Source organism: Colossoma macropomum, unplaced genomic scaffold, assembly GCF_904425465.1.
Source record: "Colossoma macropomum unplaced genomic scaffold, Colossoma_macropomum, whole genome shotgun sequence".
Lineage (NCBI taxonomy): Eukaryota > Metazoa > Chordata > Actinopteri > Characiformes > Serrasalmidae > Colossoma > Colossoma macropomum.
In genome coordinates this window covers 45,083,817-45,111,804 of record NW_023494791.1, presented here as the reverse complement: position 1 = coordinate 45,111,804, position 27,988 = coordinate 45,083,817, and the positions used below count along the sequence as shown (strand labels likewise).

Sequence of the window (27,988 nt, the reverse complement as noted above, 5' to 3'; positions counted from 1 at the left end):
CCAAAAAAACATATTGAGATAAAATGATTTACATGCCCTGAAAACACACAGATCTCTTCTAAACGCTGATGAATCTCTCTGAATTTTGCTGGGAAATCGTGGCTAGGAAATGTGGTAATGTGACCAGAAGCACCTGCTGCTTGACCTTCTTTAACCGTGTAAAAAGTCTGTTAAAACGTGTCCTATGTTAGGTTGTTCTCCACGCTGCCCTACTTATTCAGCAGCATGAGACTGATTACTGCAGCCTTCTTTGCTTCCGTACTTCTGTGGCTGTAATAGCTGTAATTCTTTTCACTGCTCAGCTCCACTGGAAATAAATCAGGGTTGAATAAATGTTGATGATGACAAGCAGGACAACCTTTGATCCGCCAAAATCAGGGTGGTTGTGGTTGACCAGGAGGGACACACATACACAAAGGCAGCATGACCTTATGTTAGTGAGATTGGGTTTCTCTTCACTCCTGCAGTCCACTCCGCTCGTCCACTTTCTTTCATCTCTCCAGCTTTCAGCCTCTCTAACTCATGTGCTCACATACATACTGAGTCAATAGTGTGAAAGAATAAACATGCACCCTTTGTCCTCCTCACCACAAGTGTAGTCATTTTCGTGTCTAAAGTTTGATTCTTTATTTCTGCACTGTAGCCAAAAGGCTAATGTGGCTAACAAGTAATGGATGGTGATGTAAACCAGTTAGCACTGTGCTAACTGCAAGCCTAAATACACATTTGCCTTTCCTGCTGAAAAAAATAGCTTGTTTATGCTGACCCGGTGCTGGTTTAGCTGGTTCTCCAGCATGGTCATGCTGGTTGACCAGCATAGCAGCATCCAAAACACAACATTAGCTGGTTTTCCGTTGTTAAGTAATCTCCAGGAGACCTGTTTTGGTGGTTTCTGACACTGTATAACATAATATCATCTATAAAAAATGGATAAAAGTACATAGGCCTAGCTCAGGGGTCAGCCAAATGTGAAGAAGAGCCATTTTGTCCTTTCAACACAAATCAAACCACCTTGGGAGTCGCAACATTTGATGTCCATTTGACCATCTTGGTTGTAAATATGCCTCAGTATGTGCTGATGTTGTAGTATAGGCTAAAAAAATATAAAATGAATGAAAACATAAACTTACTTTGCTCTGCTTTAAGCTTTAGCAAAGCTATAGCTGCTTTTCTCACATCTCTGGCAGGAAACGTTTCCACAAAAGTAGAATAAATAGAATTTCTTGTAAACTGTTTGGCTTTTTACGAGGCTGAAGTCGCTTCTTGTTCACCAGCTTCTTGTTCGAATTTTCCTGTCCCACCTTAAATGGTGCCTGAGGCGCCAGAATGTGACTGCTGCACCATTTAAGGTGGAACGGGAAAATTTGAATAATAAGCTGCCGAAGAAGAAACGACTTCAGCTACATGACTTTTTAGTGTTTGTCAGTTTCGCGTTGCAGATTAAACGTGTCAGGAAACCAGCGGGAGTTATTATAAACACAAATAAGTCCATTCAGCTCCAAATTATCAATGGTTGCCTTAAATCTTCCTTTTTGCCTTGTCGTTAACTACTAGCTAGGATTGTTGTCTGCGTTGCTATGGTGGCCAGCAGTCTGTGTGCCGATCTTTAGGGTTAAAGGATAAATTAGCAGTTCTACATTAACTGCAGCGTTTTAGACCATTTATGTTAAACTGTGTTGAACGATCAGCAGAGCTTTATTTTACTGTAAAGGAGGATTATTTTATTTTTACCTACAATCTAATTCTGCTGTGGAGCCACAACAGGGCAGTAAAAGAGCCGCATGTTGCCGACCCCTGGCCTAGCTACTAAAAACAGTAGCAAACTGTAGTCTCACTGTTGTCCGTACCTTTCTCCAAAACGTACAACAGATCGACACAGTTTGAGACAAATGTGTTATGATTTAGGATACGTTTTTTCTGGTGCTGGATATGGTGTATACTGGTCTGCTGCTGGATAAGCTGGTCACCTAGCATGGTCATGCTGGTGGACTAGCATACCAGCATCCAAAATGCAACATTTGCTGGTTTGCTGGTCTATGGTGTTTTTTTCTAGCAGGGTAAAGAAGTAAACTTCAGACACCAAACGTCTCGGCTGAGCAACTACATTTCAACTAAAGGAGAAAACTACATAAATCTGATTGTTTTGTGAAAAGATTGTTTATGTGTAATTTAAAAGTCCCAGAAGAACAGAGTGTAAGAGACACATCTAAAACTTCTTCCAACACATTTTGACAGTCACGATTTGTTGCGTTCCCACCTGACGATCATCGTCAGTCGGATTTGTTCAGTTTTTGCGCTGTTTTCTTTCCTCAGGATGAGATTAGTCAGGTTCAGTCTGTTCTCTCTGTTTGGGCCGCGGCTGTGTTGACTCTGGCTCTGCTGAGAATCGTCAGTCTGCGTGTCCGTCTCTATTGACACTGTTATGCAAAACATGCTGCGGGACCTTTGCCACAGAAAGTGACTTTTTTCAGTTTTTGGTACCTTTTTCCATCTCTTTTTCCATTTTGTGCCTTCGGATCTTTTTTCCATCTTCTGAAAAAGGGACATTTGAGTTGAATGGACTGTAAATTTATGGAGGGCTGATGGATTTACAGTGGGGACGGAGATTAAGTCCCATTGGCAGGCTAAAAACGTCTTTTATATAATAGACACTGCAGTCCATATTCATTACACCCCTGCTGAAAAATACAAAGCTGGTTTTGATGGTGCTATGCTCATTTTTTTTTTTTAGCAGGGACATTAGTTTCACACTTTTTTCTAAAACTTCAAATGTAGGTGATCAGCCAAGACATGTCTGGTGTCCGAAATTTTTTTTTAGCCTCTTTTAGTAGCTACGAGGCTAATGTAGCTAACAAGTAGTCATCAGTTAGCATTGTGCAGACTGCAGGCCTAAATCCTCACACTCAGGGCTTCAAGATGGCTGTTACTACTGTTATTAGCCCATGTACTAATATGCTAATGTACCTATGTAACAGTGTGTCATACAGTGTCAGAAACCACATTAGCAGGTCTGTTTGGAGATTAAACAACAACACAGTGTGTGATGGTTTAGATATGCAGTTAGCATCATGCTAATTGGTGCACAAAAGCTTCTGTTAATTGTTAGCTACATTAGCATCATAGCTTCCGCGCAAAGCTGAAGTCTTGGCTGATTGACTACATTACATTTGATTTTTCATTGTTCAGTTTAATCTTCAGAAACTTTTCCTGTGCAAGTGGGATAGTTTGGATCTGGATCCAAAACTGGATGCTTATTACCAGCAGACTGCAGGCAGTTGGGCCTGTCAACATGGTGAAATGAGTCTGTTCTGGACCAGTTATGCTGTCTAGTTTAGTGGGACAGCTTTTGCAGGAGAGAGCAGAGTAACCTCGTACAGAAACTCTTTTGAGGATAAGACGACCCAGGTTCAGTTTCACTGAAGTTCGGACACGTAAAAGCAGTTAGTGAGAAGATTTTTCCTCATTTGTTGGCAAGATGATGCTTGTGTGTCCTTATTGATGCTGAGTTATTGCTCCTACAGTGTTGTATTGATCTTCTACTTAATGTTATACCCTAAATGCAACTAGTTTGATTTTCCTTTTTGAATATTATACAATGTCCAGTTATACAAGCTTATGTGGGTCATTCTCCATTTGGAGTGGGAATCCATGTCACAAAGGTTGCGTGGCATAAAAATATGCTTAAGATATTTGCATTTACACAGTTGACCTACGATTAAATAATACTTTTCCTTTTTGATTCTCTGCTTGTCCTTTTTTTATCCTGTTTCATAGTCGCTCTGCATCTGTAAAACAGCTCGTCACGAAACCAATTTTCAACATTTGAGAAACCATTTTTAATATAAAACTATTTTTAAGACTTAGGAATTTGTATAAAGCAGATTATTGTATACTTGGTATCTCATTAACATTATACTACGTTTAAAAAATATATATTTTATTTTTTAAATTCATTAGTCACAGAGATTTTGGTCACTGGTGTTATCAGGACTCAGTACTTTGAACACAGTATTTTCAGCTCTATTAATCTGCTTCTTTGGGTCGAGGCTCATCAGAGAGGAAGCCTTTCAAGGCATGAGAAGGCGAGTCACACTTGCTCACTATATTTCATTAATTTATTAATAATTGTTTATCAGGCAGCACAAAACTTCTATGTGTCACTGGTGTTATGTGCTTTAATGGCTGGGTAATTAAAATTTGTCAGAATAATGCCGTATATCGTTTTTATAACTGATTTTAAATAGTTGCACAAGGTCACCTGATCAGCCAATGAGTCAGACAATTTACGAAATCCTCAGGTTTAACCAGAATGTCACTGGAGTCACCATCACTGGTGTTACACCATATTCATACAACACCAGTGACTGTAAACATATGTTTGGAATTAAGCTCTGCTTTCTGCATGTATGATAATAGGAGATGTTAATGGACATATTAAGATTAGTTTTGGGATGAAAGAAACTGATTTTTTAAAAAAGTATCCACCTGAATTCCCACTCTGAACGGAGAATGACCCATACACCTCATACACCTTAGAACTGAACTCATGGAAAAATATCCCTGCAGCAGTGCCCTGAGAAGAATGGAAGCTGTAAAAGAAGTTACGAGTGGACACACTAAATACTGAAGCAAATTATATGATATTTAGTTGTTGAGGCTTCTGTGTAATTTTCTGTTAAATATATGTTTTCTTCTTTTTCCCCGAGACTGAAAAATTTAAACTAAAAGTGGTCTCTGACTTTCGCACAGTACTGTTTAATGCATGCTGTCATTTTTTGGCTGCAATAAAAGTCCGTTCATTGACAGAGCAATGCATGGTCACTGCAGGCATTGGGGTTTCTTGAAAATACGTGTGCTGAGAATGCAAAGCCTGGTGGTGTCAATAGCTCCTCTAGTCATATTTGTGTATTCAGTGTCTTAAAAATGATTCAGAAATCATAGCGAAATGACACACTGAATCATTTCTTAAAGACTCCTCTGATTTAAGCAGAAGCTTTTAGATCAAAATGTCTTTTAAAGGGTCTCTAAACCTACATTTCATTTCATCTGCCCAGGGTCACACTTTGTCACACTTTTGCATTTATCCTCCATTTTTAAAGACTCCACTTCCCATAATTCAACAGACCAACACGTCATGAACACATGCCCTCCATCACCCAATCATGGACAGTTGCTAAGAAGTGCCTCACCTGAATTCTAATTCATTCACCTGTGTTTGAGTGTCTTGGTCTGTATAAACACTCCTTTGTTTGTCATGCTTGTTTGTGAAATATTGCCATTATTTCCTTGTTTTCTTGTTTGTATTTTTCATGCTTTGACCTGTTTTTGTGATTCTCAGTTAACTCTTTTTGCCCTGTACTTCTGTCCAGTTTGCTTAATTCTCTTTTTTTTGTTTTTTGACCTTAGCCTGTAACTCGATTTCGATTTTTTGCCTGGTCCAGTTTTAACTTGGTCTGACTTCATCCATTCGACTTTGAACTGTCCTTCCAACATTAAAGCCCTTTGACTGTTTTATATCTGCAGACTTACTGCATTTGTGTGGATTTCTGTACCAAACACAGTCCTAATTGGTTTTTACATGACCATTTTCTGACCTTTCTTAATCTCTTACAATTACACAGGCCACTCTCGTTACTGTGCCTTTAAAACTGACTGAGATATGTAAATGAGCTCTGTTCTGTTTTTTTTTTTTTTTTTTTGTACTGTGCCTCATTTAAAAAAGCAATCTGGGCTGAAACACTCCTTATAACGTCAAAGTCAAAGGGCAGGGCTAAACTGCAGTAGGCGGAGATATGTGAATGCATAGATGTGACATCACAAACGCCATGAACTCAAATTGGGCTCTTTTTCCATATATGCACTGTATGGACTGTGGAGTTAGTCATATATTTTGAAAACATAGCAAAGTTTACCAGAGGTGTGGACTCAAGTCACATGATTGGACTCATTTTGATGACTTTAGACCCGACTCGAGAATGCGGAAAAGGCTTGCGGCTCGACTTTGACTTCAATACCAGTGACTCGGACTCGGACTTGAGTGTCATGACTTGGTGAGACTCGAGACACAAGTGGAAGAAACATGGAGATTCTGACTGCAGACGGGACTCTACACAGTTGATTATGTTTCATGTGAACGTGCGCCAGCATTTAAAATCTTAACTCACCAGACGAACTGACCATTTTCCTCATGGTAGTAAAACAAAGAAACACGCTCTCTCTGTGTCTTACCGATTTCAACAGCTTCTGCAGGTAAAACAAGTGCAACATTCACCACAAGGCTAAAGTTGGTCTGTTAGCTTCTGCATATTAGAATTCCATGTTAGAATTTTCAGTTCCATCGTAAACGGTGCAGCAGTGAGGCGCTGGAACGGAACTGCTGCACCATATAAGGTGGAACGGAAAATTCAATTAAAAAGCTGGCGAAAAGTCAACTTCATCATTTTGCTGTCTTTTCTGTAAACTGTGTTTAGCTCAGCTCGGTCGTTATGGTTTCTGTTTTCATCTAAATTAAATTCAAACTAGCGGTTGTTTTTAGTTGGCTGAGATAGTTTTTATTTTAATCCTGTGAGCCCAGTGTTGCCAAAAATCATCTACAAATATGAAGTTTTTAAAAATTAAGCTCAATAGTACTTTCAAGATTCTTTTCATGTGTAGATGAGCTACTGTTTGTGTACACAGTATGCCTGTCATGGTTATCTGTGTACCATGGAGTTAGTATTTTAGTTGGAAATAAAATAAATAAATAAATACATAATAAATGAATATACAGCCATACACTTTTTTAATATGCTGTAATTAAAGGGCTATAGTACTTTTACCATTATTCAGTGTTATGGCCTTAAATTAGCTGAAGAATGCAGTGTGACTTGTTTAGGACTTGAAGATTAGGACTACTGACTTGGGACTCGACTTGAGACTCGCCTGTAATGACTTGAGACTTACTTGTTATTTGCAACATAGTGACTTGTTCCCACCTCTGATGTTTACCTAATTCCTAAAACTCTTTCAAGGATGTAGAAAATGAGTTTTACATGGTGAGAAAAACACGCTCAGTCAGTCGTCTCCACACTTTTGACTGGTGCTGTATACTGTTTGCTGATTGTTTCCTTTTTATTTTATTCAGAATTCTCTTGGACGTTACGAGGCCTGTGATGGACGCTGCTTCCTCAGTCTGAATTTCGCCTAATTGCTGTCCCCCATGATGAGCTCCTCTCCTGACTCCGCTGCTGAATCCGTGCCCCCCGTCCTGCAGCTAGTGAAGGCGCCCGAACGGGATGACCCCCCTGCTGTCTTTCCTGCGCTCTACCCCTCCCCCCTGGCTGTGGAAAGGGGGACCGTGTGTATCCCGTCTCCGTTTGCAGACGCTGAGTTCACCACCAATGCGCTGACCCTCGGACCCCCAATTTCAGACAGCCCCATGGTGGGACCCCAACTCAGCCCTTCGCTCTTCTGGCCTTCGCACAATGCACACACTCACGCCCTGCACTGCCCGCAGCAGCTGATGTACGGAGAGACACACGCCACCTGGGTGGAGGCCAAGCCACACACAACGAGCGGCAGCAGGTGAGCACGTCCTGCTTTGGATGCAAATCCCATTAAAAATTCTACATGGTGAAACTTTAGTTGCTTGAATCCTTCATTAAACCAAACTGCACTTGAGTTGCATGTAAAGTTTGTAAAGTTTCCTGCAACCCACTTGAAACTCAGCCGCAACCATTGCAAATGTCTCAACTTTGTGAAAGCAGGTTCATGAAACAGCCAATCAAAGCATAATATGTGATGATCACATTAAACGACATACTTTAAAATGACTGTGCAGAAAATGAAACAGGTGATGGTTTACTGGGCAGTAGAAAACAAAGCCTTCAACTGGTTCGAGGTTGGTGGTATGACTGTAACGGCTGCTGTAACATTCGTTTTCAAAGGTTTAATATACAACAGATGAAAAACACACACACACACACACACACACACACACACACACACATACATACATATATATATATATATATATAGTTAGTAATAAAGGTTCTGTTCAGGTACATTTTTGTTCGTCAAGCTACAAACAATGTAAATGTTCCCTCAAAGCTCCAACAGTGGTTTTAAGGTCTGATTGTGATCCTTAAATAAGTTTTTCCAGGTGAAAAGTTCGTATTTGTACCTTTTCATAACCGAATGTTTTAAAACAGAACAGTGAAATAAAAGCCTGGAGGCGAGACGGGGTGTGTGGAGTCAGTACAGCTTAGAACATATCATTTCAGTGGATTATGGTTCAGTTATGTTCCCTGACTAAAGGTACTGAGATGGACCCTTGAGGGTCCCACCCCAGTGACAAGAGGGCCACCAGTGGCAGTTTAGTACCTTTATTTCTGACAGTGACCAAAGCTAGATAGAAAGATGAAAGACAGATATATAAATATAAAAAAAGGCAATGAAAAATATACAAAGATGATAAAAATGCTGCAAATATATAATGCTAATTTGGCTACCTGGTAGAATAACCGAATGTGTTGCATGCAACTTTGTTTTTTAATTGCTTCATGTAACTGTCAACTTGCATTGAAATTGTGTTGCAGGCAACTTACAACATACTGGTTGCATGAACATTTCACCATGTAAAGCCAGTGTTCGGGGCATCACAGTTCTCTGTTGAAAGATTCTGCATTAACAGACAAAAATGACAAATTCGGGTGTTACACAGGCTTATGCATCATTTTTTTAAGTGAAGATTGTCAACGGTATCAAGCATTTCTGATGAAAGATAAACAACTGTAGCCTATAATGTGCAATGAGTCAAAAAGCTAAAATAAAAAGTAGTTTTAGTTTAAACTATTAAAGCTGAAACACAAAGACAGAACAAGAGTCAAATTCAGCCAATGCTACTTGTATAAATTGACATAATGGTTATAGAAATTAACAATTAAAATGCAGAACACCTGCTCTGTGGGGGTCCTGTGGGGGTCCTGACCAAGAACAGGGTAATAAAGTATGCAAAGAAACAGAAGGACTACAGTCTGTAATTGTAGAACTACAAAGTGCTTCTATATGGTCAGTGGAGCTGATAAAATGGACATGAAGTATACACCGATCAGGCATAACATTATGACCACCTCCTTGTTTCTGTGCTCATTGTCCATTTTATCAGCTCCACTTACTATATAGGTGCACTTTGTAGTTCTACAATTACAGACGATAGCTCATCTGCTGCTGCAGAGGTTGTGTTGGTCATCCTCTGGTCCTCCATCAGTGGTCACAGGACGCTGCCCACAGGACGCTGCTGGCTGGATGTTTTTGGTTGGTGGACTATTCTCAGTCCAGCAGTGACACTGAGGTGTTTAAAAACTCCAGCAGCACTGCTGTGTCTGATCCACTCAGACCAGCACAACACACACTAACACACCACCACCACGCCAGAGTTACTGCAGTACTGAGAATGATCCACCACCTAAATAGTACCTGCTCTGTGAGGGTCCATGGGGGTCCTGACCACTGAAGAACAAGGTAAAAGGGGGCTAACAAAGTATGCAGAGAAACAGATGGACTACAGTCTGTAACTGTAGAACTACAAAGTGCACCTATATAGTAAGTGGAGCTGATAAAATGGACAATGAGCACAGAAACAAGGAGGTGGTCATAATGTTATGCCTGATCAGTGTAACATCTACACAACAGTGAAGGACCCAAAAGGGCAAAAGCACAAAAACAAAGAATGGAGAAACAAATGTAGTCCAGCTGCAGGAGCGAACAGGCCAGCCACACATCTTACACAGTCCTGTGCTCAGTGACCAGACACAGGGAAACCTGGACTGGAATACTGGATTGCACTGGATCAGCAGCTGAATTACAGACTCCAGTCCACATCCTCCGGGTTTTAGTGGGCTCACTCGTTAAATTCTGTTCTGGACTTTGAATCATTTCTGAGCTCTGCTGTCTGCTTTGTGGATTTAGTAGCTTGTTTATTTGTTTTATTTGCTCGTTTTCAAAGGTTTAACATACAACAGATAAAAACTCACATATAGTGAACAATGCTAGGTATGTAGACAAAACACAGATATATAAACATGAGAAAAAAGAACGGCAATGATAAAAATGCTGCATATATATAAATATCACCTCGCAGATGACTTCGTAGCGACAAGGATGTGATGTAATAAAAACTATGAGCTGCTAAATTGGCTAACTAGTGGAATAACTGAACGAGTTGTATGCAACTTTGTTCTTTAATTGCTTCATATAAGCATCAAGTTGCACTGAAATCATGTTGCAGGCAATTCACAACATGCAACTAGTTGCATGAAAGTTTTAGTAGCTTGCTTATTTGTTGTATTGGTGTATATTATGTATTATTCTCTGTATTGGAAGTCATGTTTCACTGGTTAGCTTGTACTAGTAGAGTATGTTTCCATTTTTTTCCTTAATCTTATGTGTTTTTTGCCTCATTCATTCCTATTTTACACTACAGTAAACGCAAATTTATCTTCTACCATCGTTTTTAACCCAAATCTGATCTATACCACTGTGTATGATTATGAACGCTGTATATGATTATGAACACTGAGTGTGGTTTTACTCTGCTTGCCACAAACACAAGAAAATGAATAGTTGCTGTGTAAATGCAACCTATAACTATAATAATAGACTTTATTTTACAGCCCTGTTTCTATGATATTACAGATAATTAGATAGGTAATCAGTACAGATAACTTATCAGCCAATTAAAATAGAATGAATTATGGTGCTTACTCAGTACTCAGTGCTACCCTTCAATTTTTAGACCTTTGTCTCCTCTATCACATAGGCATGTACTTCCTGAAGCAGTTTGGTAGTACTTGCTGTTACTTATACTACTTAGCATTAAAAGCTGAAATATATCTCGTATGTCTCAGATTAGTTACTGTAGTTATATATTAAAGTTGCAAAGTATATACCAGGAAATGACTTGTATGTACTGCATATTTACCCCATAAAATAATAGGTATTTATCATCCCCTAAAATAAAGTGCTTCCCACAGAGTGGCCTATAATGTGAAATGTGAAGCAACAAACAAAAGCTAAAATAAAAAAGTAGTTTTAGTTTAAACCTATTGTAGCACGGCCTGTGCTGCCTCGGGCAGAGGAATTACGCTGGAGGCAGGGGTGAAGATTGCGGCAGCCATTTTAAATGTATTTTCACACCAACAGACACAATAAATGAAACAAAACCAACACTTTTCAGTGGCTTCAAAGTTGGACTTTTTAGTTGAGCTTTTCAGCTCTTCAGTCTGTTACTGCTGCTCGTCCCTCCCTCTCTCTCTCTCTCTCGCTGTTCCCTCTCAGCTCTTTTTTTAAAGCCTGAGTCGAGAGGGACAGAAAGATTGTTGCTCCGCCTCCCCGTCACCACCCCCAGCTTGGCTGCTGGGGTCAAACAGAAGGTGTAGGGTCTTGTAGGCAGGGCCGGGGTGTTGGTGTTTGGGACTCATGTCCCGCCTTAATGCCGGGTGTCGCTGTCATCTGCCCCTCTCCGGTGGCTGATTTCCTGTGTTCGGAATTCGGGTCCAGCCTTCCCGCTGCCTCTCATCAAAGTCATAGGGCCCGGGGCACAGGTGCATGGCACACCTATTATAGGTGAAACATAAAGATAGAACAGCCAAATTCAGCTAAGCTAACGCTACTTGTAGAAATGGACAAAAACTGGAGAAATTCATAATCTATAGAAACCAACAATTAAAATGTTGAATATCTGCTCAGTGGTGGTTCTGTGGTGGTCCTGACCATTGAAACAAATGGACTACAGTCTGTAACTGTAGAAATACAAAGTGCACCTATATGGTCAGTGGAGCTGATAAAATGGACAGTGACTATTAAGTGCTTCGGCAGGAATGTTAGAAGTTACATTGCTGATAAACATATCGCTGCTGTCAGAACAAAACCTCGTATCTCCATTTTTGTCGTTTTTGACATTATTTGTTGCCATTTACATTGTGTATAAATTTCATGATGAATGGACCAATGGAAACAGCCCAAAATGAGTTGGAAAAAGTCTGGTTCCATTGACTTACATTAAAAGTAAAGTATGTTTTTCCTTCTCCTGTAAAGTTACCATTTGGAGATACGAGGTTTTGTTCTGACAGTAGCAAAATATAGACAAATTCAGAAACAGAACTCCTTCACCATGATTGCTTCTTGTTGCATGAAATCTCAACCAATGGCAACGTCTTTTATAATGACAACAGGTGTGATTTGTTCAAGAACATTTTTATTTTTATTTATGCAACATTATATTGTGGTATTTTCTTTAGATTGATGGAGAACGTGTCGTATTTGGCTCTATATAGAACTTTTTTGAAAATGGGTTCTGTATAGCACCAAAAAGCGTCCTTCTATAGTTACAAGCTTCATCGTAGCAATAGCAGAACCCTCTTTGGTGCTATATAGAACCATGTACTACATATTCTCCATCAATCTCATCATCATCTTCAACTATTTCACGATGCAAAGAACCCCTTAAACATGCAAAAGGATCTTTGAGTGTTCATGGTTCTATATAGAACCTCTATCTTTACTATGGCATTTATATGGTAAGCAGAGCTGATAAAATGGACAATGGCTATAAAGTGCTTTGTTGGCATGAATGTTAGAAGTTACATTTATGATAAACATATGTATGCTTTATTCTCTCTCTCTCTCTCTCTCTCTCTCTCTCTCTCTCTCTCTCTCTGCAGTACTTTGCCTCATGGGAAGTTGTTTGGGAATCAGTTGGAAGACGCCGACGAAGTCGTGAACAACTCTTCCTCGGCCGTTATGACCAAATCTGACCTGCATTTCTGCGTGGTGTGCAGTGATTATGCTTCAGGGTATCACTATGGCGTCTGGTCCTGCGAGGGCTGCAAGGCTTTCTTCAAGAGGAGCATTCAAGGTAAAGCAGCGTTCACACAACCAGAAAGGTTTTGTTGTGTGCATCTCGGCCATTCGCTTTTAATGGAGCCGCTGTTGAACTGGCACTGGGCGGAGCTACGCGGTTGAAGTTTATTGACCTCTCACTGTAAAACATCTCAATGTCTGGATTTCAGGTTTTCTTGAATAACAGTCGTATGCCAAAGTTTGGTCAAATACATTTCTGTACATTTCCTGCACATTTTAGTGCACAATGAGTTTTAACGTGTGTGAACTTATTTTCACAAAACATGTCATTTCACCAGGACATCCAAACTTTTTGCAGCTTGCTAACAGGGGCTGGTTCTAGTGGCAGACGCTATGCTTTGAGGTGTGAGATGGACGCTGTAGACGAGCTCTCAGTGGTATGTCAGTAAGTTTCAGTCTCAGACACTCTGCAGACAGAAGTACATGAACTGCATTCTAAAATCAGCTCTCAGAAACTGACTTCTCATGGACAATTTAAATGGGACCTGTGATGCTCATTGGAGGTTAGGGAACCAGGCTTGTGACTAGAAGGTCACCGGTTCGATCCCCTGAGCCGACAGTATGTGACTGAACCCCCAACTGCTCTCTGGCCGCTGTGGATAGGGCTGCCCACTGCTCTGATTGGTCAGCTCACCCACTCTGTTCTAATCGGTCAACCACCAGAGCAGTTCTGCCCCTAATATGTTCCATCCCTGTCTTGCAGTCTGCAGACAGACCCTTCCCTCCTGAGTAGCTGTAAACTCCGCTGCGGCTGTTTCACCTGAAAGTCCAGTCAGCATCTCCACGCGGCTACAAAACTGAACAAACTCCTTGCGGCCTCCAGTAGCTGCTCTGTGCTGTGTGAGGACGTGCCGAGCTCTAGGCAGTAAGGACTGTGTTACGAGATGATGTCATCTTGTAACACAGGAAAAGTGCTGGAATTCCAACGAGGCATTTCAGGCAGCTGAGAAAAGTGTTTTTTTTTTTTGGGAGAGAGTTTCTCCCCCCTGGCTTGAACTTTGAGGTTCATAACTGTGGCATGAACCCGCCCCCTGGGCCCAGAGCTGGCAGGAAGGCAGGGCCGAACTCCAAGCCCCGAAACCCTGTGAAGACAATGGGGAGAGGATGAAATCTGTGAGGGAGTGGAGGACGGCGCACGGGTCCTGAGCCCCATCTCCTGGGCACCGCCTCTGCAATGATGTGCCTCACATTCAATCCTGGTGGTCAAGCCAGAGAACGGGGGGCGGAGACAGAGGCGGAGCAACGAGCTCTCGTCCCCTCTCGGCCCAGGTGCTCAGGTGCAGCATGAGCGCCTTTTGAAAAAGAGCAGAGAGGGATGGAAGAGCTGGAGTGAGAAGAGGACTGAAAAGTCTCATTTGAAGCCACTGAAAAATGGCCAGATTTACCCTAGTTGTGGGTTGTTTAGTGTGAAAATGAAAGAATATGGCTGCTGCAAATGTTTTTTCCTCCCTTCATTGTCCTTCCTGAGCCCAGGGTAGCACAGGCAGTGCTACAGTAACTTTGCCAACAGTTTGCATGCACTAAAAGATAACACACGAAAGGAAAGGGAACAGCTGGAAAAGCATAATCCTTCCCCTTTTAAACGTTGGCTATCCACACTTCCATGCACTGGTTTTATCATTCTGAGAGAAAACAAACAATTGTTTATCAATCTAAATGTCTGGCTCTGTTACACCATTTAGCAGAACCCTTAGCTACCCTTATTTCAAACACTGCACACACACACACACACACACACACACACACACACACACACACACACACACACGCCATAATCACAAATCCCAGTGGAGCCAAGGTCAGTGCACTTTGTTCCCTCCTGAGATTTTACAGCCCACTTGTGTTTTGTTGTGATTTCAAGCTTCTCCTGAATTAGGAAAACAGTCATAAAATGACCTTCAACTCTTATCCCTATTCATTTAGATCTGCTACAGCTACATGACCAGCAGACTCACTGGCTACTTTATCGGAAACCCCTTGTGTCATTTAGTCCTTTGTCAGTGGTCAGTTTCTGACCACAGAGCAGCTCTTGAATGGATTTCTCTCAACCTAGCAACATCGCTATGTCTGATACACTCGCACCAGCACCGCACACACTACCATGTCATTGTCACTGCTGTGCTGAGAATGGACCACCACCCACATAATATCTGGATAACAGTGGTCCTGTGGTCAGAAACTGACCAGTGATGAACAGGGTAGAGGGGGGCTGATAAACTGTGCAGTAACAGACGAGCCCCAGTCTGTAACTGTACACCTGTACAGTGGTGCTGTAAGGCAGGTGGAGCTCATACAGTGGACAGTGAGTGGGAGTAGAAGGCAGGTGTAAAGTACACATTGAGGGAAACAAGTAATCAGACATGTTTGTTCTGAAAGGAACATTGGCAGGAAAAAGTATTCAATCATCAATTAATAGTACTAGTACAACCCCATTTCCAAAAAAGTTGGGATGGGGCAACAGAAGGCTGGTAAAATTGTGTAATGCTAAAAAAATCACCTGGTGGTTAATTGGCAACAGGTCAGTAATATGATTGGGTATAAAAAAAAGCTTCCCAGAGAGGCTGAGTCTTTCAGAAGTAAAGGTAAGGAGGGGTTCACCACTCTGTGAAAGACTGCACAGGTGAATAGTACAACATTTCAAGAATAACTCAACATAAAATATTTGATATTTTATGTTTCTCAACATAGAATAGCAAATAACTTTGGCTTTTCATCATCTACGGTGGATAATAACATTAAAAGATTCAGAGAATCTGGAGAAATCTCTGTGTGTAAGGGACAAGGCCAAAAACCAGTATTTACTGGCCGTGATCTTTGGGCCTCAGGCAGCACTGCATTAAAAACAGACATGATTCTGTAGTGGAAATCACTGCATGAACTCAGAAACACTTCTGAAAACCACTGTCTGTGAAAACAGTTCATCACTGCCTCCACAAATGCAAAGAAGAAACCAAATATAAACAGGATCCAGAAATGCTGCCACCTTCTCTGGGCCCGAGCTCATTTAAAATGGACTGAGGTGAAGTGGAAGTGTCCTGTGGTCCGACGAATCAACATTTGAAATTCTTTTTGGAAATCATGGACACTCTCCCCTCTGGGCTAAAGACCACTCAGCTTGTTATCAGTGCACAGTTCAAAAGCCAGTATTCATGATGGTGTAGGAGGGCATTAGTGCACATGGCATGGGTGACTGGCACATCTGTGAAGGCACCATTAATGCTGAATGATATATACAGGTTTTGACAACATTTGCTGCCATCCAGATGATGTCTTTTTCAGGGAAGGCCCTGTTTATTTCAGCAAGACAATGACAAACCACATTCTGCATGTGTTACCCCAGAATTGTTCCATATTAAAAGAGTCTGGATGCTAAACTGACCTGACTGCAGTCCAAAACTGTCACCACTGAAAAAGAATTGGCACATTATAAAATGAAAAATGACAAGTGAGCCCCTGAACTGATGAGCAGCTGAAATCCTATATCAAACAAGAAGGGAAAAACGTTTCACTTTCAAAACTACAACAGAGTGCTGTTAAAAAAAGAGGTGATGAAACACAGTGGTAAACATGCTCCCGTCTTTTTTTAGATATGGGGTTGTATTTTTTTATTTTGACCAGAACACATTGTTCCAAAAGACGTCTGATTTGTGTAAACAAGCATTTGCAAATTTTAGACTGGCATCCCTGCACTTCTTTTTTAGCAGAGGGGTTTTGTGTGTGGTGCAGGAACGGAGATGACTGCGGTGCAGTTCATTGCTTGTTGTTCTCTGGGTGGTTGTTGTTCCTGCTGCTTTTAGTTACTCCTGCACCTCTTTCTGAGTGACTGCTGGATTTTATCAGTTATCTGAGCGAAATCTTGCACCTGTCTGGGTACAATTCCATGAATTTTCCACCTGCACATTGTTGAGACTTGCACCAACAGGGATGTTTAAGGTCTTTGCTAGGGCTCTCTAACTTTTTCCATTCTTGTGTTGTTTACTAATAATGGGCCTCATTCATCAATATCTTCCTAAGTTTGTTCTGAAATGTGTTCTTGAGAAAGGTCCTAAGAAAAAGTTTACGTCAGATTCATGACGTGTTCTTAAACCGCAGAACCTTTGTGCTCAAGTGTGTGTAGATTCTGTTCTTACAGTCTTCAAAAAAATGGTTCTTCAAGATTAAAGAAAATGGTGCAGTATAGAACTATGAACACTCAAAGAACCATTTGCATGATTAAAGGCTTCTTTGCATTGCGAAAGGAATGGATGGAGAACGTACTGTACATGGTTCTATATAGAACCTTTTCTTTTGAAAAGGGTTCTATATAACACCCAAAAGAGTTCTTGTTACAGTGTCAAGCTTCCAACAATAGAAGAACCCATTTGGGAGCTCTATAGAACCCTTTTCAAAAAGGTTCTGTATAGAACCATGTACTGCACATTCTCCATCAATGTGAAGAACGCTTTTATGATGCAGAACCCTTTAATTCTAACAACATTATATTGTGGCATATTGGTATTTTCTTCTGTAGAGCACCAGGTTCTTCTATTGTTACAAACTTAACATCGCAACAATAGCAGAACCCTTTTTGGTGCTACATAGAACCATATGCAACACTTTCTCCATCAGTCTGAAGAACCATTTCACCATGCAGAGAACCTTTTAATCATGCAAAGGGTTCTTTCAGTGTTCATGGTTCCATATAAAACCATTTTGCTCGAGAACATTTTTATTTTTATTTATGCAACATTATGTTGTCGCATATTGGTATTTTCTTCAGATTGTGTGCGGTTCTATAAAGAATCTTTTTGAAAATGGTTCTATATAGCACCAAAAAGCGTTCTTCTATAGTTACAAGCTTGAATAGCAGAACATTTTTGGTGCTATATAGAACCATATGCAAAACATTCTCCATCAATCTGAAGAACATTTCACCATGGAAAGAACCCCTCAAACATGCAAATTGTTCTTTGAGTGTTCAAGGTTCTATGTAGAAGCTTGTCTTTACTAAAGAACCATTGAAGAGCCATCTTTTTTATGAGTGTACAGTGTGATGGTATTTATGTTGGCCTAACGCTTCTTTTCTGTTTCAGGACACAATGACTACATCTGTCCAGCCACCAACCAGTGCACGATCGACAAAAACCGCCGCAAGAGCTGCCAGGCCTGTCGGCTGCGCAAGTGCTATGAAGTGGGCATGATGAAGTGTGGTATGTTAGCTTTGATGTAGATGGAAATGAAAGCACAGTGCAGATTTAAGAAGGAAAAAACAGGTGAAAAAACAACCCAAATGCAGTTGATCAGCCAAGATGTGTTTGTTGTCTGAAGTTTGCATCTTTACTTCTACCCTGGAGCTACGAGGCTAATGTAGCTAAAAATTAATGGAAGTTTATACTCTACCAGTTAGCATTGTGCTAACTTCAGAGGTGGGTAGTAACCAGTTACATTTATTCAGTTATATGAACTCACAGTTTTAGCGAGTGTTCATCTAATTTTCGCTACTTTATAGTCACCAACATAGGGTTTAACTTCACTCTGTCACATTGATTCAGTGCCATTACTGCAGAAGGAAAGGCTATTATAGAGAGACTACAAGGAAGTAGGCTGAAGCTTATCAAAACAAACTTGAGCACATGAATATCAAGGCATATGAACAGTCAGATGGTAAAGAGTCGGCATATAGGTGCTTGGGTAGATATCCTAACAGAATCTAAGGCCAGAAATGATGAATATACAGACACCGTGACGTCATACATCAGGTTCTGCGAGAACATACAGCACGGGTGAAACACAGCAGAGACAGACCATGGTTTTCAGCTGGACTTGGGCTTCGGAGGGAAAAGGAGGCAGCATCCGGTTACTGGGGACAGAATTCTCTGCAAAGAGACCAAATACAAACTGGAGAAAGGGATTACAGCAGCAAAGAAGAAATACTCAGAAAAGTTGATGCCAACTTCAGTTAGGAAACCTTGAAGAGATCTCCAACTACAAGGTGAGAAAAACTACCCTTCTCCCGAATGACCGCCAGCTCACCAACAACCTGGATGAGTTCTACTGCAGATTTGAACACAAAAAAGGACAATCGTCAGCCTCTCTCTGCCAGTCCACTGCCCTCCTTCCCCACGTTTGCACCTCAGCCCCCTCCACATCTCACCATTAATGAGCAGGACGTTAACAGGCTTTTCAGAAGGTGAGACAAGCTCTGGGGAAAGGCTCGGTCTCTCCGTCCACCCTAGCACCAAATTTCACCACAATCTTCAACAAATCACTGGAGCTTTGCTCTGTTTGTATGCTTCAAAACATCTACCATCATTCCAGTCCCCAGAAGAATGAACACTACTGAACTAAATGACTACAGGCCAGTAGCCCTGTGTGATGAGGTAAACGCATTGCCCATCACCAGGGACTGTATGTGTGTGTAATACTTACCAGTATACCTACCTGTTATACTCACCTGTTGTCTGTTCCTAGCAGAGTCAGCAAAAGGAGCCTGAGCTCACTCATGAGTGTGCCGGAGGGCCCACAGCTAGCTCATGGGAGGGGTGATGTCTCCAACCTAGGTCCCAGAAAAGAAAGTGAGACAGGTTAATAAATGTGCGCATTGTATTAAAACACCTTTACAGGTAACATATTATATTAAGGCCTTACGACATTGATCATGGTTTTATTGACCCTTGTTTTAACCCACTTTTAGAGGGTAGCAACACCCCTGTGGAGTGGAATGGGTTGGCTCAGGTGATACAGGGGCGGGACTAATCCTATAAGAAGTACGGGAGAGGTTTAGTAAAGGAGGGCTAGCTCGATAGTACTCACCTCACACTGAGAGGCAGCTGAGGGAGATGTGAGTCGAGCCAATCAGAAGTGTAGTTCTATGGCCTTGCAGCCTATGACTAAATATGCTTACCTGTACTGCCGTTGAGTTAATATTTTAACTACCGTTTATTTGCATTTACACAGTTTTTCATGTCTGTAAATAAATCACTCACCGTTTGAACAGAACCACTCCAAGTCGTCATATCTTCCTGCAGCTTCATCCCTCAGACCATTCAGTTACAACCTCCCCGGTGACTTTGTGTCTCCTCGTGGAGTTCGGCGAAGCATCGTCGCACCCTGATCTCTTTGAGGTCTTTGAACGCCTGGTCCCAGCCCACCTGAAGACCTTTACAAACCCTCTGGTGGATCCCCTTCAGTTTGCGTACAGAGCTAACAGGTCTATCGACGACGTGGTCGACTTGGCCCTCCACGTCATGCTACAGCATCTCAACAGTGCTGGAACTAATGCTAGAGTTCTGTTTGTGGACTTCAGCTTTCGACACACAGTGCCAGAGCTACTGTCCCAGCTGTCTATGCCAGATCCCGTCTGCCAGTGGATCATAGATTCCCTGACAAACAGGAGACAGAAGGTGCAGATAGGAAAATAAATCAGATCCCGGGACCCTCAAAACTGGAGTACCACTAGGTTGTCCACTCTCACCCCTTCAGTCTCTACACCAATGATTGTGTCTCTACGGAACCAGCTGTGAAGATCCTGAAGTTTGGAGATGACACCACCGTGCTGGGCAAAAAGGGATGAGTCTGCCTACAGAAAGGAAGTAGAGCAGCTGGTCTTCTGGTGCAGCAGCAGTCATTTGCAGCTCAACACACTGTAGTGTGTCCCTCCCCCTCAACATCAACGGTGCTCTGGTTTCCACTGTGGGTCACTCAAGTTCCTGGGCACCACATTATCCAGGGACCTGAAATGGGAGAGGAGCACGCTCTCCATGGCATAGAGCTCAGCTGAGAATGTTCCTCCTGAGACAGCGGATGAAATTCAATTCAACGTCATCTATACCCATCTGGTTTGGTTCCTCCCCTTTGGTTCAGTGTCTCTAATAGACTTGCTTGTGGGGTTTCTGCCACTGTATGACACACTGTTATCTACAAACATGGACAAAACACAGAGAAATTTCAGACTGAGCTTACTTAACAGCTGGATAGAGTGTGAGGTAATTTGGAAAAGCAGTTAGCACAACGCTAACAGGTGAGCTATTAGCTTAAAGTACTTGTTAGCCTTGTAGCTCCAGTGCAAAACTAAAGAGGCAAACTAATAATACTGTATGATAATATGTGATCGTGATCTCACTCACATCATCAAATCTATGAATGTGTGAATCACATCTAATCTTAATGCACATAAAAATGAAATAACCACTTCCCGAATTACAGGAAGAAGGATGATGCTAAAAATGGCTTATTATATAAGCTGGCCTAATCGCCTGCTTCTTGTTTGAATTTTCCCGTTCCACCTTAAATAGTGCAGCACTGGATAGAGTGTGAGATGATTTGGAGAAGCAGCTAGCACAATGCTAACAGGTGAGGTGTTAGCTTCCATTTCTTGTTAGCCTTGTAGCTCCAGTGCAAAACTAAAGACGCAAACTTGAGACGCCAAACATGTCTTGGCTGGTCGACTCCATTTGGGACGAGCAGAAAACTGTAAATGTGATTTTTTTTGCTGAACTCTTCCTTTAATCTAGTGCTAAATTGCATGTTAGTCTTATCACAAGCTGAGTCCAGCAGAGAAGTCCATTTGAATGACAGAAGAGCTTTCGTGACGGTGTGTTTTTACTCGTAGGTGTAAGGAGAGAGCGGTGTAGTTATCGAGGGCCTCGTCACCGCCGGGCTCCTCACGTCCGGGATGGCTCCGGTACAGCCGTGGGGGTCAGAGGTCATTCCCAGCGGTATCAGCAGCCCCACCTCCATCTCGCACTCTCTCCCTTGGGCCACGCGGGGTCCAGCCTATCCCCCGAGCAGCTGGTCCACTGCATGCTGGACGCAGAGCCGCCGCAGATTTCCCTGAAACAGCAGCTGAATAAGCCGTACACTGAGGCCAGCATGATGATGTCGCTCACAAACCTCGCTGACAAAGAGCTCGTCTTTATGATCACCTGGGCCAAGAAGATACCAGGTCAGTCTTCGTTTCATGCTCTCAAAATCTGTCATTCATTCCCAGCCCGTTCAGTTCACTTACGGAAATTAAATCAGTGTTTTTGTGATGTCACAAAAACCAAAAAGCGTTTTAGCCTGTTCTGCGTTTTGAATGACGCACAATACAGAGCAGCTAATCAGAGCAGAGCTCATTTACATATATCCATCTTAAAGGCACAGAAACAAAAACAGCAAGGGATAAAGAGAGGTTAAAAAGGTGAAAATGAGTTGCTTTTGGTACATAAAACCCACACAAACATCATATGTGGACCTTCATCATCTCTTCTACACTGGTGGTCAGTGCTCTTAGATATTTGGGTTCATTAAGCAACTTTACTCAGCTGTACTTAAGCAGTCATTGCACACTGCATTGAAAGGTCCAGGGTGTGGTATGGTGGACACGCAGACGTGTGTATGTATATATATATATGATGTTAATATGTAAAGACGTATGATACTCCTGGCCCAACACCTCTGATTTTTTAGTAATATTTCAGTCTTTACAGGGTGACCCACAGCAGCACACGCTCACCATATTTCATATTTTAGCCGTTTTTTTCTCCTAATGCTGCTTCTTTCAGCTTTAACTAAAAAGTTGATATTTAACAGTTTACATGTGGTTTGCACAATGCTAATTGGTGGGCTCTAAGTGTCTATTACTTGCTAGCTACATTAGCTTTGTAGCTCCAGTAAAAAAGTAAAGTAGCTTTAGACACCAGTCATGATTTGGTTTAAAAGGGAAATTGGGCTAATTTGAACAGACTGTTCCTTTAAGTCGTGCAGGTTTCCAGACACTCTCAGGCCTGTCAGTTTTCCGAAACGGCCAATTCTGTCCTGACTGTGGAAGATGATATATTCCTGCAGACGCTGTGTGAATGTCAGTGGGAGTGTTAAGTGAGCTGAAACGATTCTCACAGACTGAGGCCAGATTGATGCAGTAATAGAGATTCATTAGGCTGCGGCTCAGCAGTGCAGGACTGTGCAGGTGTGTTAGCGCAGCTTTGGAGAACATCGTCTCGTCCTGACATTTTCCTGTATGATTATTGTTCACCAGCGTTCTATCATTAACCACATCCATCACTCTCTCAGTAAGCTGCTGTGTGTTTAGTAGAATCCTGCGGATGAGCGCCTGATCACTCACTGCCTTCAGGATTTGTGGCTCTGTCCAAAGACAGACGTACAGCACCTTTAAAAGTGTGGAATGATTTACTGTATTACAAGTCATTGTTTCATGTATAACGCTGCTGTCGGAACGTCGTATCTCCACAGTGATAACTTTTCGGGAGAAGGAAAAAACATTATTTACTTTTAATGTAAGTCAATGGAACCAGACTTTTTTTCTTTTGGTTCATTCATCATGAAATTTACACACAATGTAAAGGGCAGCAGGCTTTTTCAAATTATGTCAAAAAGTAAAAAAATGGAAATACAAGGTTTTGTTCTGACAGCAGTGATATACAATAATAACTCACAGAATACAGATTAAAAGGGCCTATTTTTTACATTTTTCTTGTAACTTAATTTCTCTCCTGAGGTTCACTTTCAACATATATATGGTTTTATGTACCATACTTTGTCATAATTCGTTTTAAATGACCATTTTTTCCAACCTCTCTGTACACCTATGTTTTGGTGACTGTGCCTTTAAGACTGATATATGTAAACAAACTCTCTTCTGATTGGCTGAAACACTCCATGTATGAGCATGAGTGGGCGGAGCTACCCTGCAGTGGGCTGAATAGGCAGATATACGTGTGTGTGTGTGTGTATAGATTTGTTGGATTTTGTGACATCACAAAATAAATGAAATCAATACAGCCTGTTTTTGTAGCTTGGTTTCCATCATTCTAGACACATTTCTTTCATTTTTACAGCTAATGATTTGTCCTAAGCGGTGCAAGACTATCAGATGAATTTTATACATTTATCTGTAATCAAATTGCCTTTTCACTATAAAAACGTGGTACCTGACTCTGAGCTCCTGTTCTCCTCTGCAGGTTTCGTGGAGCTGAGCTTGCCTCTGCAGGTGCAGCTGCTGGAGTGCTGCTGGTTGGAGGTGCTGATGCTGGGTCTCATGTGGAGATCTGTAGATCATCCAGGAAAACTCATCTTCTCTCCTGACCTCAAACTCAGCAGGTACAGCACTGTGTATCTTCTCTCAAGTGATGTATTAAAGACTAGAGTAAAGCGTGTTTCCCGAAGAAAATGCAGAGCGATTGCGCAGCTTGAGCAGTTCCCAGGTGGTTGCTAAGGTGTTGCCGAATGGCTACTATGGTATTTTAGGTGGTTACAAAGGTGTTGATAAGTGGTTGCTGTGGTATCCCAGGTGGTTGCTAGGCTGTTGCTGCATGGTTGCTAGGATGGTTAATACGATGTTACTAATGGACTTGTATCAACACGCCATAAGCTGAGTGAACAAACGTTTTCACCCCTTTCATTCTCAAAAAAATTGTCAGTTAACTATAATTGTCCGAAAACTGTACATCCACTGTATTGAAGCACACCATTTATGATCAGCCCGAACATTTCGGAGTTGGAGCAGTGTTGATATCTCGAAAACTGCAGGATGAGTAAAGCCAGGCATACACTGTTCGGCCAAAGCCTGCAAACCATATAGTATGAAAACACTTGGTCCGACTGACATGACGTGACATGGGTGCTCACACTGCACGTGAAACGCAGCCCCTACAGACGGTCAGTCTACGATAAAGCTGTTTGATTCAAAACAACACGCTGCGCCTCGGATGTCCTGATCAAAACACTGGCTGAATCTCAAGTTGCTCCCTGCTCCCTACATAGTGCACCACATATTAAAATAGTTGCTCCTGCACCCATAAAGTTCAACACATGTCTAATCACATGTGTACCGAAAGCAAAGTCGTCATATACGGACACTGGTGCCGCAAATGTGGACTTTTTAGCCTCCGTGTAGGAGCAGTGGTTGTGATTGTGTGGTTTTGGGGGCGACTTTGAGAAATCGGTTCGTGAGGCTGCTCAGACTGTGAGACAAGCGACCAAAATTTCTGTCATGTCAGAAATCAATCCGATTGCTCAGTCGGAGCTCATTTGAGCTGTTAACCGGGCATCGTTTCCCCTCATGCTGCACGACAAACGACGGCCAATGAAGCTGAAATTCGGCACAATCGTGAAATTCAATCGGCTCCGACCAATCAGGTTCAAAATCGCACAGTGTAGGCCTGGCTTTAGCAGACAAAATCTGGCAGAAAAAGAAGAAGAAGAAAAAGAATAGAAATTGGATAACAATAGTGTCCCAAATAGAGTCAAGACATGTTTGGTGTCTGTTTGCATAGTAATGAAATCTTAAATCCCATGAATTAACACTGCTTGCCTAAACCATCACACGGTTGCCTCAAATCATGCCTTGATTATGTGGGTTCTGACACTGTGTAGCATACTGTTATATAAAAATAGATAAAAGCGATGTCAGTGCTGAGTAACTCCAGTGCAAAACTAAAGAAACCTCAGATACCAAATTAAAGACACTTTAGAAACCGAACATGTCTATTCATGCCATTATTTTGGGGGATAAGGGGAAAAATGTGTAAATTAGATTTTTTACCAAATTATTTCTTCGGTCTCATTTGCTAATTATCAAGCTGAATTGGAGGGAGTTGAGTTGAATAAGGGCCCTTAGTCTTGTTGTGAATAATAGTGAATGATTGTGTTTGCTCTGAGCAGAACTGCCTTAATCAATGCGCAAACCAAACCTTGAAATAAAGAGAACTGGAAGTTTCTTTGCAAAGCAGTTTCCTTTTTTAATCCCTTAAATGTCCAGGGCCCACCAGCAGGCCCAAAGCTTTATTACACTCTTCTATAACCTAAGAATAGCTCAGCCAGTTTGCACTGAATTCCCTGTAGTTACTGAATAATAAACCTTAAAAGCCTGGAATTTTCAAGAGTTGTACTAATTCATGTTCCCTCACTGCTAATATGATTTGCAGGCCTGCTTTTTTTTTCAGAAAGCACTGATTGTTTTGACCTCTGGATATTTCTTTAAAAAAAAAATTATAAAATTCACGTTTTCACAAAAAAAATGCGTTTACAAAATTTACGTCAGATCCGATCAATTAGCCAAAACATTGCTAATGTAGCTGACAAATAATGGAAGCTTATTAGCACTGTGTCTACTTCTTACCGCAAACCATGTTGAGTTGTTAAGTGATCTCTAATAGACTTGGCTGACTGACTACATTTGGGGTAAGAGGGAAAATGGTGTATGTTTGGTTTTACGAAGCGCTATGAAAATTGTAATAATGGATTCAGTAATGCGAAAATGGGTTTAAAAAGTCAACATAATGCAAAATCCGAGCCATTATAATGACTGAAGAGTCATTCTGCAAGACTGTGCTAATTTGAATTATTTTCATGCCACAAAATCAGTTTTTTTTCGGTTTCAATTGCACATTTACCAAAAACCATGAAAAATCCAGCTAAGACCAGCTTTTGCAGATGGGTTTACATGGTCTAAATTTGTCTGTAGGGTCAGGGTGGTTGACAAGCTGGACATCCAGCTGGACCAGACAAAAACGTACCCTATGCTGGTTAATCAGCTTGTTAAGATGGTAGATTAACTTTGCTTGTTTAGGTTTTTATTAAAATTTGATGGTTTAGCTAGTCTGTCAGCATGACCAATGTGATGCTGGTCAACCAATAAAGTCAAGCTGGTCATGCTAGGCGACCAGCCTGATCATACTGGATGACCATCAAACTCAAACGAAAATGTTCCCTATGCTGGTCTACCACCTTAACCAGCTTGAGCTGGCCAGGCTGTTTTTAGCAGGATTTCCCACCTCAGCAGGAATATTTATTTTATTGTGCCAAATAACATTAATATAAGTCCATCGCTACAGCTACAAATTTGGTCTGACATGTCAGTGGGACCAACATCTAAAGGCTATAAGCTGCATATAATGCCAGAACCACATAAAAGCTTCAGATTTCATTGATAAAACTAGGTAAACAAAGCATGCACAGTTATCACATTCTCATAAATCCATTAATTGTCAATATTAAAAGAATAAAAATAACAGATGTTATTGAAAGGAATTCCACATGTGGACACTTTAGTGTTGTAAGCATGTTATAATGGGACAGAATGAATCAGACATGTGGGATTGTAAAAAAAAGAGGCTTTACTAGTTTGAGGGAGTTCCGAAGTGGCTGTCACAAAACAGGCCCAGGTCAAAAAAACACAGTCATAACAAAGTCCAAGGGATCAGGCAGGAGGGCAGAGTCACACAGGCACATGGCCAATAAACAGAAAAACAAACAGGAATGTAAAATGAAATGTTCAGTATCTTTTCAGTGACAGAAGCAATACCTCGCAATCTAACCTAAAGCCAGAGCTTATGAAGCTGACTAAACAGCTCACAAGATTATCAGAACGGGTGAGCATGATCAGTAATCAGGTGAGGCTGATCTTGGATAGGTTGTGTGTGGTGGAGTCACGTGATCACCCAAAGGGGTTCTGGGAATTGGAGTCCCTGCTGGAGGAATGCGTGACACATAGGAAGTGCGGTTAGCTGTCAGGCTACCTGCTTCGCTAAGCACTGCTGCACACCAACATAGCCTCAGTGTGTGCATGGTGTGTTTTCACTGACGCAGTGTCCTTGTAATGTGAATGCAGTATTGATGTGGGATATTTAATTGACTATATTTTCAATACTACAAGCTTCATTTTGTCACCACCTAAATTTGCACCAATGTCCATCACACTGAAGCTGCACTCTCTGTCAACAAGCTTCGGCCTTCTGACATCAGAACTCTAACTATTGACTGAGAACACTGCAAAGCTGTAATAACTGTTTTGTTTATCCAGTTGACAAGGTGGCCAAGTTAATACTGATGGACCCTCAAAGATGGGATGAATCAATAAGTTGAATAATTATATAATTAATTGCATATCAAAAATCATGTAATTTAATGTTATAGTACATTATTTTTACGGCTAAATTAGTTGATGTGACAGGATGGAAATGACACAAATGATTATACTTTTCTTAAAATGAATGTTTTTATATGAAATTGATTAACAGTCGTGTACAAAAGTTTTGGCGCCCCGGGGGCAAATGACATTCTATTGATTTTCTATGTGCAAATAATCCACACATCCCCCACAGACACA

At 41.4% G+C, this 27,988-nt stretch overlaps 1 protein-coding gene across 6 annotated transcripts in view; it reads left to right on the top strand.

Annotated features, from left to right (window-relative positions):
* The window catches only part of esr2b (estrogen receptor 2b), a 58,684-nt gene that overhangs the window by 19,603 nt on the left and 11,093 nt on the right, over positions 1–27,988 (top strand). For all 6 annotated transcript variants that reach the window (XM_036575143.1, XM_036575144.1, XM_036575141.1 and 3 more), the window contains 5 exons: positions 7,124–7,563; positions 12,702–12,895; positions 17,973–18,089; positions 21,491–21,823; positions 23,841–23,979. In XM_036575143.1, the coding sequence (XP_036431036.1) occupies positions 7,199–7,563; positions 12,702–12,895; positions 17,973–18,089; positions 21,491–21,823; positions 23,841–23,979 (1,148 nt within the window). In that variant the 5' untranslated portion in view covers positions 7,124–7,198. The remainder of the gene's footprint in view (positions 1–7,123; positions 7,564–12,701; positions 12,896–17,972; positions 18,090–21,490; positions 21,824–23,840; positions 23,980–27,988) is intronic.